At 37.1% G+C, this 21,558-nt stretch overlaps 1 protein-coding gene across 5 annotated transcripts in view; it reads right to left on the reverse strand.

Moving 5' to 3' along the window:
* PTPRK (protein tyrosine phosphatase receptor type K) overlaps positions 1–21,558 on the reverse strand; it is a 380,804-nt gene that overhangs the window by 77,048 nt on the left and 282,198 nt on the right. For all 5 annotated transcript variants that reach the window (XM_066315364.1, XM_066315362.1, XM_066315363.1 and 2 more), the window contains exons 8-11: positions 15,409–15,711; positions 5,577–5,686; positions 4,145–4,346; positions 1,170–1,275 (exon numbers count right to left, since the gene is read on the reverse strand). In XM_066315364.1, the coding sequence (XP_066171461.1) occupies positions 1,170–1,275; positions 4,145–4,346; positions 5,577–5,686; positions 15,409–15,711 (721 nt within the window). The remainder of the gene's footprint in view (positions 1–1,169; positions 1,276–4,144; positions 4,347–5,576; positions 5,687–15,408; positions 15,712–21,558) is intronic.

A 21,558-nucleotide genomic window follows, 5' to 3' on the forward strand; every position in this document is an offset into this window, starting at 1 on the left:
TTCTCAGAAATTAATGATTTGTGGGATTACGATTTTAAATATAACACATCAAAATCGCCTGTAAAGGGGATAAATCTGGATTACCTTCTATGACAGAATATAAATAAATAACTAGGTAATATCAATCATAAGAGTCATTATATGATAAGCACATAACAATACATATAGATATGTGACTCATCCCCTACAATATTCATGTAAAACATACATCTCTCTCAATGGAAATAGACTTAAGAAACAGTTAATTTTCCTCTGCTTTTAGGGCTTGGGCACGTGATTTGACATCAACTGAGCCCTGATAGCAGACTTAATGTAACACAGAATGAAATGCATTAGCCCGCGTTTCTCTAAAATGTCACAAGGGTAATAGCATGAAAACCTGATGCTCAGCAGCTAATTAACCCCCAATTAGTCAACCCTGCCCCTGAATATTGCTGATGCAGCCACATCAGTAAAACACAAATGGAATCAAATAATATCATAAAATTTTTACACTAGCAAGTAGAAGTAAAGTGCAGGATGTGGATTAATCTTTGCAAACAAAATTAAATTATCTCTCAACAGACAGCAGAAAGCAAAAGACCCCTCAAAGTTAACATAAATGAAACATTTTAATATGATTAGAGGACACGCCAAATAAAATTTAATAGCTTGCTACATGATTCCTAGTAAGAAGCACTCTCAGAAGAAAAAGGTCAAATAGTTTGTATTCATCACTATTATTCTCCCATTTCCCCATAGCTTACAATTTTCCAATCATACACATATGCTATAGAGTAGCTGACTTTGAAGCTCTGGAGAAGAAGTGTTATTTTCAAATCTACCCTCTGACAAACACCTTTCAGCTTCATATTTCAGAGGCACTCTGAGAAAGTAAAATGAAATTATAATGGTTAGAAGGTGGTTCTGGGGACTTTATATCAAACGCATCAGGTAGTTGAATGATTCAGGTCATGACTATCTTTTAAAGAAAACCCCACCAAACCCAGAGTTATTTTAATTACACATCTATTGGCAAGCTAGTTGTAGATAAGAAAAGAAATAGTGATGTTAAATGAATATCACTCAGAAATGAACAGCTCTGTATATGGTGACGCAAAAAATATTCAACTAAAAAAATTAACTCTTCTTGATTAAAAAAAAAAAAAAAAAAATTTATATATTTTTACCTGATTGGTGCACCTTTGGCCTGTGCAGGTCTCAAGAGTACAGTTATGGTAGTAGCAGTTTCATTGAGAGATGCATCAACTCCTTCATAGTCTGGTAAAGTAGGAGCTGATTAATGTTGACAGGGAAGGAAAAGAACAAGAAACAAATCAGTGAAAACATTTTGAATTTTTATGCAGTTGTGGCTGTTTGGAATACAGAGCAAAGCCACAATCTTTATCAGCCATGTGAGTATTTTTAAACAGTTTTCCCAGTAAGGCATAATCGTTTACTATGGCATAAATAGGACTTAATGAACAATTGATAACTCTATCCCTAACTACTTCCCACCAAACCATGATCTCTCTCAACTTTGAAACAGTTTTATTCAAGGACAGAAATAGAGGGAGGATATGACTGACAAGAAAGCCTAAACTACAAAAAAACCCCACATTTCTGCCTCAAATTTTTTAACCTGCAAATTACCACAGTCACCATGTCAAAGACTTCTACCATCGTCCTCCAACAATTTAAGAACCTTTCGTATTTCCTCTTGAACATCATGGTAACAATGGGAAACAATGGTAATGCCAACCAGTGTGCAGGAAAATTTGACTTATATAAACAGGAATCTGTGGACTAGAAATGGATCAGGCAATCTATTTCCATGCCCATTCCTATCAATGGATGGCCAAGCTGCTAATTAATCAGCTTCAAAACCACTATGAAAGAACAAAATCAAAGTCAAAACCAAAAGTAGTTCAGGAACTGATTCACTAATGGACTGTCAAACTGTCATGCCTCCATGGCAGCAATATTATATATGTTGTGGGTGAGATGGCTGGTGTTGGTCATTACTTCAACCATCCCACTTTAATCTGCTGCCTGTTACAGTCCTCACTGGTAATACTGTTGCTGACTCCAGCCCTAGTGCAAGGAAAGAAACACGATTTTCGTGAATCAGAAAATAATATATTCCTAATAATTATTAATTTTTCATAAGTTTGAAAGCTATCTGCGTGTTTGTGGGTATTTTTTTTAACTATGTGGCTGTATCACTGTAAAATCATTAGTGAGGACTGTATATTTCAATACGAACTTTCACAGGAAGATGTTGCCTAGCAGGACATCAATCATTTAAGTCATAATAATTTCACAATACTATATCAATAGATAGAAGAGCTCTGAAAGATTAAAAGCCTTGCTTCATTAGTCCTAGATCCTAAATGAATAGAAAACCTGTTCTTATTTCAGGAAATAATATTTTATAGAATTAATTTTCATTTAATGGTAATTTTAAAATTACTGCTTACACCATGTTCTCTAGAATCACAGTAACCACTTGTAAGCTTAGTTAAAAGGAAAAATTTCACCCCTCATTAAACTAAAGTTAGCATTTTCTGAAACAGGCATTGCTCCATATAAAGTACCAGTCATGCAGAGTAGAACTAGACAACAGCTCAGCGTAAAGCAAGATAGAAAGAAGAACAGGCTGAAGTTCCAATACAAGGGTTGTCACAGCCTGCCTTTGAGCTTTCCTAGCATTAACCATGTCTTACCAACTAACTTTCTGTCAAGAAAGTTGTGCTATACTGGATTCTGGACAAAATTCCCAAAATTTCTGCATGGAAGAAGAGGACAAGTCTGAAGAAGCCTGAATTCACTGTAGTCCTAAATAATCCAAACACGTCCAGTCACCTTTTTTCTCAAAATACTGAAATATCAGATATGCTAACAAGATATTTTCATTCCCTTCTACAAAGAAGTTAGAAGATAAGTATGCAAGTACTATACTACCATCATATTTGAAAATTTATGAACTAGAATTTGTTGTGAAAAAGCACAAGGACCCTTAAAACAACCTGAGTAAAAAATCAGACTTCAAAACAATCTAATAGCTACATAAACAGAACAGAACACATAATTTGGGTTTTTTTGGTGTATTGGTTGGGTTGTTTTGAAAGGACAGGAGTATGAGGAGTGCTAGTGCTTATATGCTGGAGTGGAATTCCACAAACTGTTCCAGTTAGCAATAACATCTACAGCATTTCATTTGTTACATAATTCAAGGAGCTCTGCCTTGAATTTTCTCACATTTTGGTTCACGTGTGTGCTTTTATGTATTGTGAGGAGACTACATGAACAGTTTCCCACAAAAATCATAGGTGCATTTCGTTACATTATTAACTTCTCTTTACAGGACAATCTGAGTTTCATTATGACAGATAATGAGGAAAATAGCCTGCTTTGTGCTGTTTAAATTGTAAATGACTGACTTCTTTGATCTCTGCCAAGCTCTGAAGTCATCCTGTCACTAATTAAGTTTCTTTGAATTGACTTATCTTCTGCAATCAGCTGCATAAGCCACTATCTTATTTTTTGAGAATAACACTGAAATTTAAGAAAATAAAAATAGCAAAGTATTTCATCTGACATTACAGTCTTCTACAGTTTACAGTGCATCATTAAGACAAATAATATCAAAGTTGGTTCACTGCAATAAATGAATAAAGGCACAAGGAAGCAGACCTATATGAATCTGGCAAAAGAAATTCACACATTGTCCCAACTGCCCTGACCCTGCTACAGCTGTGTGCTGCTAAGTGTTGTCACCTTCACTAAATCAGTAATTTTCTGCACCTGACTTTGCTAACCTGCAGAACAGATGCAGTTCTCAGTGACCTATGGTGTGTTGAAAAGGCCTAATTAGTTAAGGTTTACACAGCACTACAAAATCTTTGGAAGGAAGTACTAGATTACACAGAAAAAAGAGTTCACAACTACAGCTGAGGATGCAAGGATTTATCCCTGAACTTATGCTACCCTGTAGTGAATACACTCAAAAACATTTTTAGTAACATGATTTCCTAACATGGTAAGTATTTTTCTTGGGGTTTTCTTAAGCATTTTACAACTTCTCAAGTCATACAAAAATATTCGAAAGACATTTCCGCCCTCCCCTTCCCTGTGACTTCTTTTTGCTGCTGTTTGTTTTTACCTGAGATGTTGGTTGTTACATTGATTGTAGTTGCTGGCCCAAACCCTTTGATGGTGCTTGCACGTATGAAGAACTGGTAAGTAGTGCCAGGGTGCAAGTGAGAGAAGACGTGGTGTGTGCTGTTCCACAGCTTGGATACTGTTTGGGGAGGTCCTGCCACTGGAACCGCGGGATCAAATGACTGTATACTGCTATAGCTGACCTGGGGAAACAATTATATTTGCAACAACTCTTAAAGGTTTTAGCACCTTTAGCTTGGCTGGAAAGTCAACACAAGACACATGCTCATCTAGCTACCCATTTATCTTGGGGATACCACAGAATTACAGAATCATTTAGGTTGGAAAAGATCCTTAAGATCATTGATTCCAGACATTAACCCAACAGTGCCAAGTCCACCACTAAACCAATGAGGTTTTCACGTGCACTATTGAAGAGCTGGTCTTACTTGAAAGGCTGCGCAGGCACCTTTTATCATTACTGTTGGAGGACAGACTCCCTCACTGGTTATAAAATCACCATCAAATACTTAAGAGCTTCACAATTTGCTTTCTCTGTAGCTGCTTTCTCAGAGCTAATGTCACTACTCCTGTTAATCCACTGCCTTTTGCATCTGTTTCCAATTAAAAACTAAGGAAGCATTTATCTGCTTTAATCCCATTCATCAACTGCTTTTACATAGCTCATGTATGGAAAATTTCACTGTTACATTCCACTGAGTGGAAGTGAGCTAATGGCTGAGTGGGGCTGAGCTGCCCACCTGGTTTAACCCACACTATTTAGTGAATTTTGTTTACATTAAATAAATGGACAGTCAGCTAACTAGCTAGCTAGATAGACTGATTTTTAAGGGGTTTTGTTTAGTTTGTTGTTTGCCTTCCTACAATTCACTAATACACAAAGCTGTATCTTCTGTTCCTTTAAAAGAGGAGTGCTGTAAAGTGTGGGATTTGTTGCTCAAATCAGGTTATGTTACCTACTAACCTCCTGTGGAAGTCCCCAGATGGCTCATAAATTTAATACACTTTAAACAGAATTTATATGGAGATTTTTTGTTTTCTTAAAGTGTGATAACTAGCAATCTAACAAAACTAAGAAACTATTGCTCCAAATGTAATGACCATCTTATTTTTCATGTAACTTTCCCTTCCAATTAAGAAAATTTTGTGTATGATGGCTGTCGTGACTTTGGAACATTGTAGAGTAACAATAAAAGATTTTCAAGACACTTGACAGTGATGGACAGTCATATACACCATAATTACAAATTTTGATTTTTTTATCTAATCACTACAGAAAATTGTGTATTCAGTAAATGAAAGGAGCATATTACTGAATAGCTGCGTACAGAGCATAAACAGCCACTGTAAGCCACCTCTCTTGATTCACCTCCCTAGCTCCATGCTATGCTGGTTAGGTGTTTAATGCTTACCTCATACTGAGTAATGATGCCATTTGGATCCACAGGTTCCTTCCAGTTGAGGAAGATCTTATCTTCAAAAGGAGTTCCTTTCACTGATTTAGCAGGTATAGGGCCTGGCACTACAAAGAAAATGGAAGTTTTAAAAATAGGAAATTCAGGAGACAGAAAAACTCAGGAGATGACAGAACATCCTATTAAAACCAAAAGTGAGCATGGGTCTATTTTTATTAAAAGTCATTTGCATGCAAAAGGCAATGGTAGAATGTGTGAAAAAGCACTTCAAAGCATGTTTTGTCATTTGCAGTGCAGAGAGAGCATGAAGTTGAAACAGTAACATTATCCCCACATACGGTTTTCAAAACTCCATGCAAAGTCAAATTGTCTCGTAGTATAGCCAGGGGAAACAGTTCAAGCTAGATTATAACTTCAGGGAACATCACTGAACTCTGTAACAAGCGTATCTTAGGACAAGGACTACATGCTTCTAAAATTCTTTTAAAAGGAAAAAATCAAAGCCAAGGATGAGATTCTGTTATACAGCTTCTTCCAAAGGAGAGAAATTCTAACAAAATAGTTCTCAATCACATCTTCTTATGATTTGTTGTTTTATAAGAAATTCTCTTTTTAAAGAGAGGGCTGAACATGGGGAAACACACCAGCTCAGCTGCCATTTATTTCAGCCTTTGACCTCCTCATGTGCAGAAGGATCAAGACTGCTCACTTCGAATCTTTCCAGTAAGAGATGTTTTCAAAGCTTTGAACTGAACAACACTAAGATGACCCTACTTCTTATTTTAAACTGAACCAATATCCCTGGTGTAATAACAAGTCTGAAATGTCACCTCAGGCCTCTTTGACCAAGTGATTCACAGCACCTGATAATCAACACCGGGCAAATGCAGTGAGCTATCTCCCATTACAGCTTACAAGATGTTTTTGCCTACACATAAAATTCCTTTTAATCAGAGCAGCTCACCTAGATTTGGACACACACATGCTGAAAGAAGGCGATGAGCATAACGACCACCTGGAGAAACTCTGAACACAATGAAACACCTTCCTCCCCCAAAGAGACAAGGTTGTTCAAATTTCCAGTCTTTTGATCTAAAATGTTATTTCTATTTAATATATTGACATATATTTCTGTCTCCTTCTATTGAGCTTATTTTCTTCAATGCAACTTTCACTGAACCTTATGCATGACACTCCTTGGATATTCATTATCAAAGCAGACTGAAGTTTTACAAAGAGCAAAAATAAATTAAAATCTAACGGATCAAAGGAAGTGCCAAAGGTGCTGTGCTAGCAGCAGAAAAGAGTGAGTGGTCTCTCCCATCAATGAAATTTATTTCAGTCTATATGCAAACTATAAATGATGATCTAACCCTTGGTCCAAACAACATAACTTGGCACATTATAAATTCAAGTAGCCAAAAAAGCCCAGAAGTAAATAGGTGATAGCTTTGCAGAATGTGTTCATCTCACTGTCATAAGAAGACTTAGGAGAAGTTAACTAAAATCACAGGCTTATGCTTTTCTTTAGTGTCCCAGGACAGGCTAGGCAGTGGATGAAGGCTGACATGCAGTGACAGCCCCTCTGTGCTGTTTGTGTCATTGAGAGACTTCCTGCACGCAACATTTCATTTTTCATGAGAATGCCCTACAGTGTTCCTTACATCTCAAAAGAGGTATGAATGTACCCTGATGCACATGACATTTTCTTGGGAGATGCATGCACAATTTTTTGTGTGTTCATGTACATCTCTGTTTGGTAAAGAACACAGGTACACACCAGGACATGCACACAGTGTATGAAAGTTGATATTAAACCACATCAAAGTATGTGAGGTAAAAAAGAAAACAGACATGTTTGCTCTAAAGCATGCAAAATACTTTTTATGTGGTGCTTTAAAAAAGAAATTTTTCATATTCAGTTGAAACTGGGTGCAGGACTCTATATTTGACAGTTGCATAAATCCTCCTACACCTTTGGTTTAAACGTCAAGGTGGAGAAGCCTCTAGGCTCATCTCATTTCATGACTCTTTTCTACTCCTGCAATACAGAATTTGATGCTTAAGGCAGCAGTAGCAATGTTAAAGTGACTGGATTTTCATGATCCCAGTTAGTTTCATGCTTCTCTTCCCCCTGGCATGGGAAGAGTACAAGAACAGAAACTAGCCCAGCAATGAGGAGCTTGCTTGGAATATCAATTCAAAAAGGTCAGAAAGAAAGAGAGAGCAAGCATCTAGAGAAAGAGAACAGTGATTCCCACAAACCTCATCCACCCCCACAAATTCATAAAAATGAATGTTGGGATTAATTTAAATAATTTGAGAACTCAGTCAGAATTAAAACAAAGAAACAAACAAACAAAAAAGTTCAGGTGTCCAGAAAAAGGAATATAAATTAGTTTCAAACTAATATTAGTTTGAAGGACATATTTTGATGGCATGGTTATTTTCTGCTTTCCCTTTTCCAGCTCGGCCACAGTAAAAATGTCTTTTAATCTCACTGCTTAACAAAAGAGTAAAGCGAGTGAGAAAGAAGGAAAGCAGGAGTAAGAGAATTTGCTTAAAGAACATAATACCTCCAGGTTAGTAAAAATAATTCCTTAGCATCCTCGTTTGTTCTTTTATGTCTTTCTTAATAGGTCAGTATTTGTTGCAAACAGAAATTTTAGAAAGGCCAAAATTAGTAAAAAATCTCTAAACAAGCAAACAAAAACACCAACGAAAGGACAACAGCAAGATAACCTGTTGGTAACACTATCCTGAAGACTCAAACTGCATTTCTCCATGTAGACAGCCATTGCTGTCTATTCCCTGCCACTCCCAACAAGACTCTAATGACTTCAGAAACATCTTAAACTTCACCTTTCCTAAACAGTGTTAAAAGCCTTCCCTTTTGTAGTGGTTTGACCTTGGCTGGATGCCAAGTGCCCACCAATCTGCTCTCTCACTCCCCCTCCCAGTAGGACAGAGGAGAGAAAATAAGATGGAAAACAACTAGTGGGCTGAGATAAAGCAGATTACTAAAGAAGGAAAAAAAAATCTCAAAAAGCAAAAGTTTGCATGTGCATAATTTAATCTCTACTTCCCATCAGTGAGCAGTGTTCAGCCAGTTCTCAGGAAGCATGTGAAGTGTTTGCTCCAGAAGGCAAAATTTGTAAAATTAAGAATTCCCTCCCATTTCTTCTCACTCCTTTAGCTTTTACATCTGAATTGACATCATATGGCAAGGAAGAGCCCTTTGGTTAACTTGGCTCAGCTGGCCTGGCTGTGCCCCTCCTCAGGATGTTGCTCACTCCCAGCCTCTTGCTGCAGGGCAAGTGTTGAGAGAGATCAGTGGTGCATTGCCCAGCAGCAGCCAGGACACCAGTGGTTATCAGCACCTCTCTGGGCACCAGTGCAAAGCACAGCACTGTGAGGGCTGCTCAGGGAAAATGAGCTCCATCTCAGCCAGACCCAATACACCTTTGTATGATATTTAACAAGGACTTGGGTCAAAACTAGCCAGGTAAATGTCATCTTTGTGTTAATAATAGCTTTCAGAAAACTCCTCACAAACATCAGGAAAGGCTTTCTTCAGGCTTGTGTGAGCATTTCCAGAAGCTCCATCACTCACCACAGTACATTTGGCCAACTTTTCAGCTCCCAACCTTTTTCTACACGAGCTCTCACTCTTTGCCTTGGACTTACAGACAGTTTACACTTAAATCAAAACACACAAGACTATTACAAGTGTGTTAAGGTGAAGTATGTTGCTTAACATTATCATCTGAATAATTGAAAAAATATAAGAAGTATAAGTGGCTGCTATAGGAGTAGAATTCAGACCTTTCAGCCTTTGCATCCACTCTTGAGAAAGATTCTGGTCTGCTGACCTTGTGAAGTGTGACCCTACCATCTCTCAGTGACAACAACAGTAAACACACATTCTTTCCCATGCATTATTCTATGCTAAATTTCCAATAAGTCAGGACTTACACTAATCTGAAGAAGTGAAATAATTTAGGTGGGTTTAACTATATGGATATCAGAAGAGATTTTGAACTTAAGTAAAAACAAAACAGTTAAAAAGTATACAAACATAAAATGTATATATATATATATATATATATATAAGTAAGATAAAATAATTTCAAAGAGAATCTCAGCAAAGTTTTACAGTGCAAACAACACAAGCTCTTCTTCCATGATTTACATGCATCTCCAGAGCTCTTTTAATAAAACCATATATTTATATAGTGAATAGTTGATAATCCTTTCTTCTATATGCATGTGGGATGATGGACTTTATAAATACTATGCATAATGGAAGTACAAACCATCAATCTGACATCACACCAATTCATTTTAGACCACTATATTTGCATTAAATTATGTCACAGTCACAAATAAATTGTTATTCACAAATAGTGTCACTTAAATGTTGCTCTACACAGACTTAACAGGAAATTTATAGTACTATACATTACTTCTGGAAAAACAATGTATTAACTGACACAAACCACTATAAAAATGAATTTATATTGCTTCAGTTTTGCCGCTACAAAATAATGAAAGTGCATGTAAAGAGAGTATTTTTATTATTATTATACACCATTAAAGCCATGCACAGTATTACTATGCTCTGTGGTAAAAATTATGTGAAAAAATATGTAGGGTTATATTGGGAAAAATTCCTTTGTTGTAATCAAAAAGGGCAGCATATCAGCAGCAAACTTACAGCCTTTCTCTCATAGTAGATGCTCATTTGAAGAGATGGTGACAGTTAATCTCTCCTACTATTCAAATGTTACCAGAAACTAAAATGGTCCCCCTTTCCATTGGCTTTTTCTGAGGGATTTGCCATTTTTACTTTACAACAGCCGGAAACTAAGTTATAAATAGAAGAAAATTCTATGTATTAAAAAGGAAAAACAAAACCAGAACTGTTCTTGCTGCTCTTTACTATAAGAGCATTTGCAGAAAAGGTAGTGACAAAAATTAATTCCTAGGAAATCCCTCAAGTTGGACTATTTGCAGTAAAGAACAAAATACTATTGAATGTTATTGGGGGAAAAAAAAAAAAAAAAAAAAAAAAAAAAAAAAAAAAAAAACCACACCCACAAAAAACAAAAAAACCTGATTTTATATTGACAGTGGTGTACATGCTCCACTTGACATTTCTTTTCCAGCCCCAGGGTCACTGTTCAACCCCAGCCAGCAACTAAGCTCCACCCAGCCAGTTGCTCATTCCTCCCTCTGCAGCTGGATGGGGCAGAAAAAAATCAAGAAAATAATAAGGACAATGATGATAAAAGAATTAGAAATTATGTAACAAATTCTGTGCACTGGAATTGCTCACCACTCACAGACTGATGCCCAGCTGTTTTCCCAGCTGTGAACGCTGGGCAGGTTTGTCCCCAGTTTATAAACTGAGCATGATGTTCCATGGTATGGAATGTCTCTTTGGCCTGTTTAGGTCAGTGTGCTGACTGCACTCACTCCCAACCTCTTGTGCCCCTCCAGCCTTCAGGCTGGCAGGACATGAGAAACTGGAAAATCCTCAATTTAGTACAAACACAACTTAGGAGCAACTAAAATATCAGTGTTTTAGCAACATCATTCCCATCCTGAATCCAAACCTCAGCACTGTACCAGCTACTAGGAAGAAAATTAACTCTATCCCAGCTGAAGTCAGGACACCCATTTAGACAGTATGGAAAGCATTTCACTCCTCTTTTTTTTTTTTTGTCCTCTAATTATAACATTTCCTCTTCCTCTGCTGTTGTCCTGAGTGGCAAGTCTGCTGGAGTTTTTCCAAGAGTATGAGTAATGATTGGACAGTTCATATCTTAACCCTGCATCATAGCTCTCAATATCTCTGCATGGAGCAGAATGAGCCACAGCCTCCGAAAGATCAGGGGACCTCATTTATGTCCAATGAGCACATGCTTTGCCCCAGACTAAAGTTCTCTTATACTTCAAGCCCCCAAATGGATACTTCTCCTATTCCAAGTGATCCTTTTCAATTAGTTGTTTGCCTACTGTTAGATGACACGCTCCCTCACTGGTTATAAAATCACCATCAAACACTTTGAGCTTCACAATTTGCTGTCTCTGTAGCTGCTCTCTCAGGGCTAGTGTCACTACCCCTGTTAATCCACTGCCTTTTGCATCTGTTTCCAATTAAAAATTAAGAAAGCATTCATCTGCTTTAATCCCATTCATCCACTGCTTTTACAAAGGGTCCCTCTGAGCTGGCAGCACTCTGGTCAACAGGCAGCTCCAAGAACATGTGCACGCTGCTGATTCTTGCTAAGTGATAAATCCACTGCTGGTCCTTGTACTTTGTCTCAAAATGCCAAATACTGTCTTTGCCCAGCATGCACGCAGCCCCAGGTTGCATGAGCCTTCCTCTACTTCCTTTAGCAAATTCTTCAGTGTCCATCTTCTGTACAAGCCAGGAAAAGCAGTGAGTCCTTGTCATAGCACAGATAATGCCAAGTGCCTGTGTACTCAGAAGAGCTTCCTTCCAAACCTAAGCAGCTGCATGGTTTCTTCCCAAACAGAAATACGTGCTTCACTTTTAAAACACACACAAATTTCCCTGTTTTCATCACCTTTTTGCAAAGCTTTTTTAACAGTATCTCATTCAGGTGTTTTGTCTTTTCTTTGGTTGGTTTTGGTTTTTTTGGTGGGCTTTTTCGTTTGGTTTTTTTTTTTTTTTGTTCTGTTTTGGTTTGTTTTTGTTTTTTACATGGAATTCAACTTCCTGGAAGTACTAAAACATACTTTAAAGATTAATTCCACCTTCCCATGTTAAATAGAAATACCAAAACTACCAAGTAATCAGATCTAGCTCTAGTCAAAAGAAACACTGTTTTCAGACTGTCATGGTATTTCTGGGCTTTGCTATCTTGCAGATATTGAGTTACAAGCTATTACCATTTTTCTCATTTGTCAGCCATGGCTCCAAAGATCTGAAGCACAGCTTTTGAATCTTACCTCATTCTTCTATTAATTGTTTCTTGAGTTTATTCTGTTCCAGGTATCATTTCCAACTGAGTTACTACTCAGCATTCTGACAGATTTGACCATTTCTGAAAGACCCCCAGCCCAGCTTCACAGCCCTACATAAATGTGAGCCTTTGTTAAAGACAACCGGAGATCCTCCCTGTCTCACAGAAGAGCCTCATAAAAGTTCAAAGTCCTCTCCTTTTAGGAAATCCTAGAAGTCCAGAAAAGTGTAAAGATCCTGGCAGAAGGGAGGAATTGGTGAGATGAAGGGAAAGGTTAAAACATAACAACAATAACAACTGAAGAGACAAAAGGGACAGCTTGGAAGCATGGGGAAGTATGATGAAAAACAGAAAATGAGGGCAAAATGGTAGAGGGGAAGAGAGAGATAGGAAAACATCGCATAGGCATTTCAACTCCAAGAGTCTATGAAGTTTTTGCTTGTTTAGAAGTACCTTGTGCAAAAAAAAGTGTTGGAAAGAATCCCACCCTACAGAAAAGCTAACAAAAATTTAATTATCACTTGTCATCTGGAGTTTTCAAAGTTTCTCTTTATGAAAAATATACAACATACGAGTACAGTTTGAGATAATCATGCAATCAGGGGCTATTTCTAACTAACGTTATTTGCAAAAATGGAGAATAATGCTCTATTTCCTTCTCCAAAATGAATCACTGATAATGTCTCCAAGATATAATTAAAATTATGGTTGATCTACAAAACCTGCAAAAACCATGAAGACAATACAGCTTCATCTCACCATATGAGAAATGAAGGGCACAGAACCACATATATAATTGGACCTCTTATCTTCTTAGCCCAAGTCCTGCTTTAGGCTTCAAATTGTCCTTGGAATAGTTTCAGATACTTGATCACTCAGACTGGAATTAAATTAGCATTGTCACATAAGCAGTTCAGGTACAGGATTTAGTTTACTATTGCTATGAGAGCTCAAGGAAAGGCTCAGCTGTGAACCTCCCAGTATTGTACACTGTCTGCAAGCGCCGAGCTTTGAAGTCGTGGCACAATGGACATAGACTTTCAATCAATCAGTAACACAAAATTAAAATCCTGGTCGTTTCACGGAGAAAAGCTCACAGGAGGCTATTTTCAGGTCACAGGCACCTGGACATCTAAATATAGGTACCTTTTAAAAAGTATTATCCCTCTGTGAAAACAACATCTGCTTCAAACAGTTTACCCTGGCAACTTCTGTTCTCTGGGTGAGGTTTCTTCTACACTACTCTTACTACTTGTGACACCGAGTTCAAAGCTGACTCGAGTTCACCGACAGCACACTGCTGTGTTAGCTTGAGACCAAAACCTGCCTTATCTGCACTATCTTCCAAGAAAAAGCCACAACAAAAACGAGAGACAAAGTATATAAACTCACTTGACTCTGCTCCTGACAAGTACTGACACAGTGACCATCTGCCATCTCCACACATCTAACAAGATAAAGGCCATTGGAAACCACAACCTTTCTTGAAAACCCAGGTAAAAATGAACAGAAATCCATTTTCCATGGACTTAAAAAAATCACTGCTACTCTTTTTAAATTCAAGGAAAATAGCAACCATACACACTTACAATGTAAACACAAACAGAAATAATTCACGATTAAATATGTTTAAAATTAACTTAAAAATTAATTTGAATTCCATGAAATAGTCGAATTCTGTACTTGTCAATAAATCTTCATATGATGCATTTATGTGTCTATAGTTTTTTACAGCTCCTCATATTCTACCTATTTAATAATTTTTTTTCTCTCTTTACTGCAAGAGTAAATATATTCCTCTTTTATTTGTCGTAAAATTGAAGATATATGGAAAAACAGCACTACTAGACTCTAACAATGACTGTTATATAAAGCTATATTTCCCATTCATTTATTTTGCAGGCAAGTAAACACACTACATTTTTCAATTTTACTTTTTTTTATCTATAGTATTACATTAGTCCAATCATTCTATTTTTGTTACTCATGGAAGTATCTATTTTCATTTTGCTGTTGTCAGTACTTTCACAAAATCTAAACATAAGAAAAAGAAACTAAAATTTCTTTTTTTACCAGATTTTAAATATTATTGGGGAAAAATATCAATTTTTATTTTCATATCTTTCATACCAAGATTCATAGCCTAACCTCTGAATATGTCCCCATTAACATGTCTGCATCTATTGTTTACTTTTTCACAACTGAGGCAAATTAAATTGTCTTGTTGAAACTTTGTTGAAAACATTTTAAAGAAGAATCACAGAATATCTGGAGTTGGAAAGGACCCATATAGATCACTGAGTGAATTCCAAAGTTGTCAAAATAATACTTTAATTTGATAAGGGGCTTTCAAATAGTTAAGAGATACTATATTCTGTGACCTGTAACATAAATAATTGCTCAAACCTCTATTTGCTATAGAGGTTTGAAATCTTGAATAAAGTCTTTAAGCACTGAACTCAATATTTAAATATGATTTACAGAATTAACTTTCAAATACTACACCTAACACTGTGAAGAAGTCTAACACCACCATGTGCTTCTCACCAACTGCATTAACAAAGCTTTTGAAAGACTGGGAAGCCATCTTCCTTTTTCTGGAGAGAGAGAGACACAGAGAGAGATGCAGTTTGACTTGTGCTGCATGGACGGTTTTAGCTACATATGCAGGGTGACAGCTATAATACCTTTATAGCTGCCATTTTTGGGCTAATTAATACATTAATAGAAGAGAACTTCCACCCTTTGGATACATATTGTAACACACAAAGTTATTTCCTTCCACCTGCCTAGACTGGACTTGGATGTAATATCCACAAGAACACTTAACATACCATCTTCATCTGTCTGGATAATAGTCTCCTCACTCTCCTTCCTCCCTTCTGGGTTGGTTAAGATCATCTTAAGGCTGACATTTGTGTAGGGAGGCAAACGATCCACAACATGCTGAGGTGCTTTGGGGTCCATGTCCAAGCAGTCTGCTTTGCTCTCGTTGTGTCCACAGAAGTAGTGGTAGCATATGGTGACATTGAAAGTATGGCAACGAGTGATGTTGTAACCCAGAGATTCCCAATCCACAGCGATGTGTCTGGCCTGGATCTCAGCAATCTTCAGGGTTTTCGGTGTTCTCATAGGTTCTAGAAAAAGGAGCATAATGAAGAAAACACTGTTAACATTCTTCATCCAGCACTGAACTATAGCTGGTAGATGGTCCATTCAAAAATGTGAGAGTAAAGGAAGCACCCAAAAGACAGGCAAGAATCATCCTTGGCACAGGTATCCTGGAGAAAAAAAACCTCCTTAGTTTTTTGGTTTTTTTACTTCATTCCTCTTTGTCTTGTCTTTGCAGGCTTTAATCAGTGATGGAGACTTAGCAATAGTGAGAAAAAGAATAGTCAATTATCAGTGGAGCAATTCAAAGCAATTGAGAATACAGGCAACAGATGCAAGAAGAGTGACCAAAAGGCCACCCAGCTGTCACTCCTGGCTTCCCTCCTTGATTTCCCCCTCACTCTTTTCCTTTTTTTAACCTGTGTAAATTAGATAATACCTCATAATGGTAAAGAGTGAACATTTACTATGTTATGATTTATCATGCCACCAAGCAATGCCGTATACTAATTATACTAATTACCTTATTAAACTAGCAGTTACAAAAATGATGCAGATATTAATTAGGGCTTATTATTTCAGTAATGAAGCTATTCATTCAAGCAAAACCCCTCAGAAGCAGCACAAAAAAAGTGCTTTTGGATATTCTCCTGATTCCTGATTCCTTCAAAGCCCCAAAACCATGGGGTTTACATGCTCATTACTCTGAGCAGGTAATCTCTGACCTGTTCCACAAGCTCAGCTGCTCTCCACACGTGCATTTCCACCAGCAGAGTACGTGATGCTCCCGAAGCGGTCATCAATCTTTCACTGTCTCTCCAGTGAATTCATTCCTCATGCAAGAGTAACTTTTATTGTTAAACTTAATTAAAATGATTACACAATGAAAATCACGACCATGACTGTATATACTAGAGTTTCTCTGAAAATACACCCTGCTAATACATGCTTCCTCACCAGAGAAAATACAGCCTGTTGTTGATACAGCTTCAGCCTTGTGTCCTTGCTGGTTTAAGGTCAAAACAGTCAAGATTGTTCAAGGAAGTGAAATATAGGATTTCTCTTTCTGAGTATAACCATTCTTTGTAACTTGCATTTATGAGTTCCAACGGGGTAAAAACCGGCCAAAAGCACAGATGGTATATTGAAATAAGGAAATGTGAATCAATGTAATCTATTCAGCACGCAGTTTGCCAGACAAACTGCAAACATTTAATTTCAAACATCAAAACAACAGAATTCTAAATATAACATAAAGATATTCCTAGTAACATGATGAGGGTTAAGGATTAAACATTACACCTATTTGTTGGCATAATCTATCCTTTCTTCCTTTTGAACAAGCACATATATTACTTTTGCCATTAACTACTGATTTATCACATATACAGTGAAAAATGTAATGAAATAAGATTTCCTGAGTAGTAGCTCTCTGAACACACTGTGTACTGCAGCAATAGAGATTTGAAACTGAAAGATAGCATTGAAAAGGTCCTTGAGAGATAAGAGACTTGAAGAGCAGGAGAAAAACCAGGGTTTTATAGAGAAAACAATGGCTGGTGCTTTAGCAAGGAGAGAGAGGTGTGAGGTGGTCATGGGAAAAAAAATGTAACAACTTAGTAGATCTACTGAAGAAGCTGGTAAGGGTCTTCAAATAATCAGTATTTCCTTGGCTACTGCAAGCATTTGGGGAAAAACTGAACACACTCAAGTGCCACAGAGAAAGAGAATTGTTAAGACAAATACATACACAGATACACACATATTTATGTGTATGTATATATATATACACACAAAATCAACCTTTTTCTCATATGAATGACAGTGCTAAACAGAGTTTGAGGCCTAAAAGAGTAAATTTATCCTTCACCATGGAAATGTTTTACAGGCTAAGTTTTCCTTTTGAAATGGGATGATCTTTCTCATTTTAGTCATGTCCTTTTTGTTCTCCTACTCCAGTTTGTGCCTCTGACAACTCCCACTAAAGACGAAATTCAAACCTGAACTCAAAATTTATTTGTATTAACACAACATAACACCCAGTGTCTGACCATGAAGTCTGAAACTATTAATGTTTGGAGCCAACTAATTGGTAACAGATAATGCACATTTTCATCTTGCATCTCTCCTGACAAGACTTAAACTGTATTTACACAATGCTGCACAGCACTTTCAAGAGAGAAAAAATAATAAAAGCTTTGTTAATCATAAGGAAAAATTATTTTACAATTCTATGCAAATTTTACAAATGTGTCACAGCATCAGAGGAGATATTGAAAAGCATCCTTTATTCACCTGTCAAAAAGAAAAGAATGAAAGACAGAGTGTGATCTCGCTTTTTCACAACTATTCTCTTCTTTGGCAGAAATTAAACTTCTGCAATATTGAGATGGTAATTAAAGTCTGCAGAGTTTCTCAACAGCTTTAGTAAACTCTGCCAACTGTCCCACTGCTCTCAAAATGATGCTTTAAAAACACAATTTTACTCTTTCTTCTGGGCAATGTTCATCTTGGGAATCTCTAGAGGTAAAGACCAATTGTTTTAAACTACCACACCACAAAGTCTCCATCTGTAACACCTCAGTAGAAAGCAATCTTTGAATAATTACTTTTCTCAGATAAAGCACTATTGAATTTTTGAGTAGGTTTCCCAAAGATCTCAACCATCTCATTAAGCACAGCTTTGATCTTGATGGGAGCAAATAGTGTTGATCTCTTTTTTTTCCATTTCCCATCACAATTTAAGGTTTATGTTTGACTGAAACATTTCTTTAATCCTACTGGGATTTTATTTCAATTTATGCACTCTTCTGATTTCTTGATACTCTTTGAATACTGCTAATCCAAATAACTCAATTCATCTTGCCTTCCAGTTGTTTTCCCATCCTTTCCTCTTTAAGTCACATCTAGAACTTTTATCCAAAATACATGGACTTTCAAGCATGAGTTCTTTGTTGAATTATCCATGTCAAATAGGCAGCCTATGACAAAGAGAGAAGACATAAGATGCTCTCAAAATACCTGCTCAATCCTTAACCTCTGCTGGAGTGTCAATCATGATGGTGGTAGGCACTTAATATTTATCAAACATTAATTTACCAATTACCCCTGTGAGACATGTAAGTGTCAAAACTTTTCTGTGAAGAGAAAGAGGCACAAAAAGCATTAATAGCTTGTTCAAAGCTACAAGGCTAATTACTGCCAGGGCCACAAGAAAACTGAACCCAGCTCCCAGGTCACTGGTGGCCATCAGAAACCTAGCTGCAGCAATTCATAGGGCTCATTTACAATGTGCGTGCCAATGCTTCCACCCAAATAATAACTCCAATCCTATACTCTAGTCCTTTTTTAAAAAGAGGTTTGGTGGGGTTTTTTTAAAGGTTTTCTTAGAACAAGTTTGAAAAAGCATAAGAGTGCCTAGAGTATCTGAACATAAGGACATGTTATTTGAAAAAGAGTAATTTGGCTTATTCTTTTAGAAAGATTTGAATTTGAATAAAACAGTTTTTTTTTTTTCATTGAATCCTGTATTTAAAATTTAAATTTTTTCAGAGAAGATAATCATAATTTATTTTTTCAAGCCTTTTTCTCCACCAGATAAAGACTGGAGGAGGTTCTTTTGTGGTGACAGTAGAAAGTATGCAAGACTTCTGTTGTTGCAGGAAATTCAATATCCTGTGATTGCATCAAGCTCTTAGATATGAACATCCTGACTGGCAGAGTTAGATCTTCGAACAGAAACCCAGCAACAAAAGCATATGGAGGATTTGGTGGTGTTGGTGGTGGCAGAGTTGACCTTTAGATTCTCATGAACACGTCTAATGATGACAGGATCCCTTCTGCTAGACCTTGTCTGCACGTGGGCTGCTGTTATGACCCCCACCCCATTTCCACCTCTGCTAACAGCCAGCTTCTCCCTCTGCCCTTTGCTTCTAACACCTGGCAGTAGCCATCTCCGTAATCTCCCTCCTCCTCAGCCCTGCTCGGCACACAAATACTACAAAGTGCTCACTGACTCAGATCTATTATCCAATCTGACTGATTTTAGCCTCATTTAGCCTCAATTAAAAACAAAGGCATTGGGAACATACCAAAACAACAGAAAAAACAGAACTATAAGAGATCTCTATATTTGTACAGATTACTAAGTCCTCAATCCTTATCCAGAAACCGTGTAAAAGAATTAGATGCATGTGGCACTCAATCGTAACAATTTCTGGATCAAGAAGATTTAACCCAACCTCATGGGATAAAATAAAGAACATTTTAGTAATTCTCCAAAGGTTAACAATGGAGAGATAGATGGTGAAAGAGACAGAACCTGTTGACCCTATACAACCTCTCAACTGCTGGATGATTTATTAAGACTCTTCAGATAACAGATAACATGAAATTCAATTTCTTTAGTTCTTGATAAGCAACACGTGATATGACAGGTCAATATCAAGCCTCTTTGTAGAGATTATCTTCACTTACACAGAGATAGGAGTGAAAACAAAAGCCATCATAGCTGCAGAAGCAGCAAGGTGGGAGCATGCATTTCCTCAGAACTTCTTTTTAATGATAATACATATTAGCCTGCCGTCAATCAGAGACAAACAGACGTCCTGAAAGCTGTGAAAAAATCCCATCCAATGAGGACAGCAAACTGTGGCATGTCCTCTGCTTTTGCTGTCTTTCCTCAGAAATCCTAAATATTGACTGCAAGAGAGTTTAATTTCCATGTACCTGGCAGAGGTGGGGGAATTAGGTCTTCTGACAAGGAACCAGAATGCACATTTGTTCGCATGAAATGGAAAACAACTGGACAAATTTTAAAGCACAGACATTTCAGATAAAGATGGTGCTTCTCAAAAACCAGCATACCTGTCTATACACTGTCTTGTGTATTCAGTTCTTCAGTTGGGGTTGGCTTTTGGATCCTTCCTACCCCTTGAACTCTTTCTAGTCTGTCATTACACTGAGGAGCTGCCTTCCAATTTCTGCTTTAACCACATTGACTGAAATTCATATCACATCACATATCATATCACATTTAAGAGCAATCCAGGCAGCCTTCGTTGGTGGCACTGAAGGTGAAAACTAACTGGACTTGGAAGGCGTGAAAAGGCACAAATTTGTGCATTAGAGGGAACTGTGGAGAGAAGTGGGGTTTATGTTAAATGAAAACTCTTATATAGAAAAGCAAATGTATGACCATTATTTAAAAAATACAGGTAATAACTCCATAATTCAAAGCACCCTGTTTCTCACCAAGGCTCCTTTAATTAGCTTGCCTTTTAAAACCAAAAATACATAGACAAAAGTAAGTCCTTATATTTTTGCTAATGTTCTCAGTCTGAACAGCCAGTGAAATTTCCAGACTTTTCTTCTATGAGAACATGAGTCTCCTTATCCTGTGGCTTCTCCTGACCTTTCCAGGGTAACTTTTCCTCAGTATGTGGGAAATAAAAGAGGATTATTCTAAGATGTCACCATGGTTGTTGCTCGTTTCTCAGTTCATGCAAGGTTCTACAAAAACCAAATGTTCCCAAAACAACAACAACAACAAAATCCAAAAAAAAAAACAACAAAAAAACAACCCTCAAAAAAACCCCCAAAAAAGAGTTATGGTCCTGTTGCTGTAAAGGATTACTCTGAAACACCGCTGATAAGAACCTGGAAGAAAGGTAAGAGAGAAAAGAGCCAAAGGAAGCACAACCCACACAGGAATAGCTGTCAGAACTGCAGTAAGAAAACAATAAACAAAGGTTTCTTGCTCATTTCAGCTACATTACTCTCAATTATTACTTTTGTTATTAGTAAAGGACTTTTATATAAATACTAAATTCCTCACATCATAAACTTGGTTAGAATTGCTGAATATGGACATG

This window comes from Sylvia atricapilla, chromosome 3 (assembly GCF_009819655.1).
Source record: "Sylvia atricapilla isolate bSylAtr1 chromosome 3, bSylAtr1.pri, whole genome shotgun sequence".
Lineage (NCBI taxonomy): Eukaryota > Metazoa > Chordata > Aves > Passeriformes > Sylviidae > Sylvia > Sylvia atricapilla.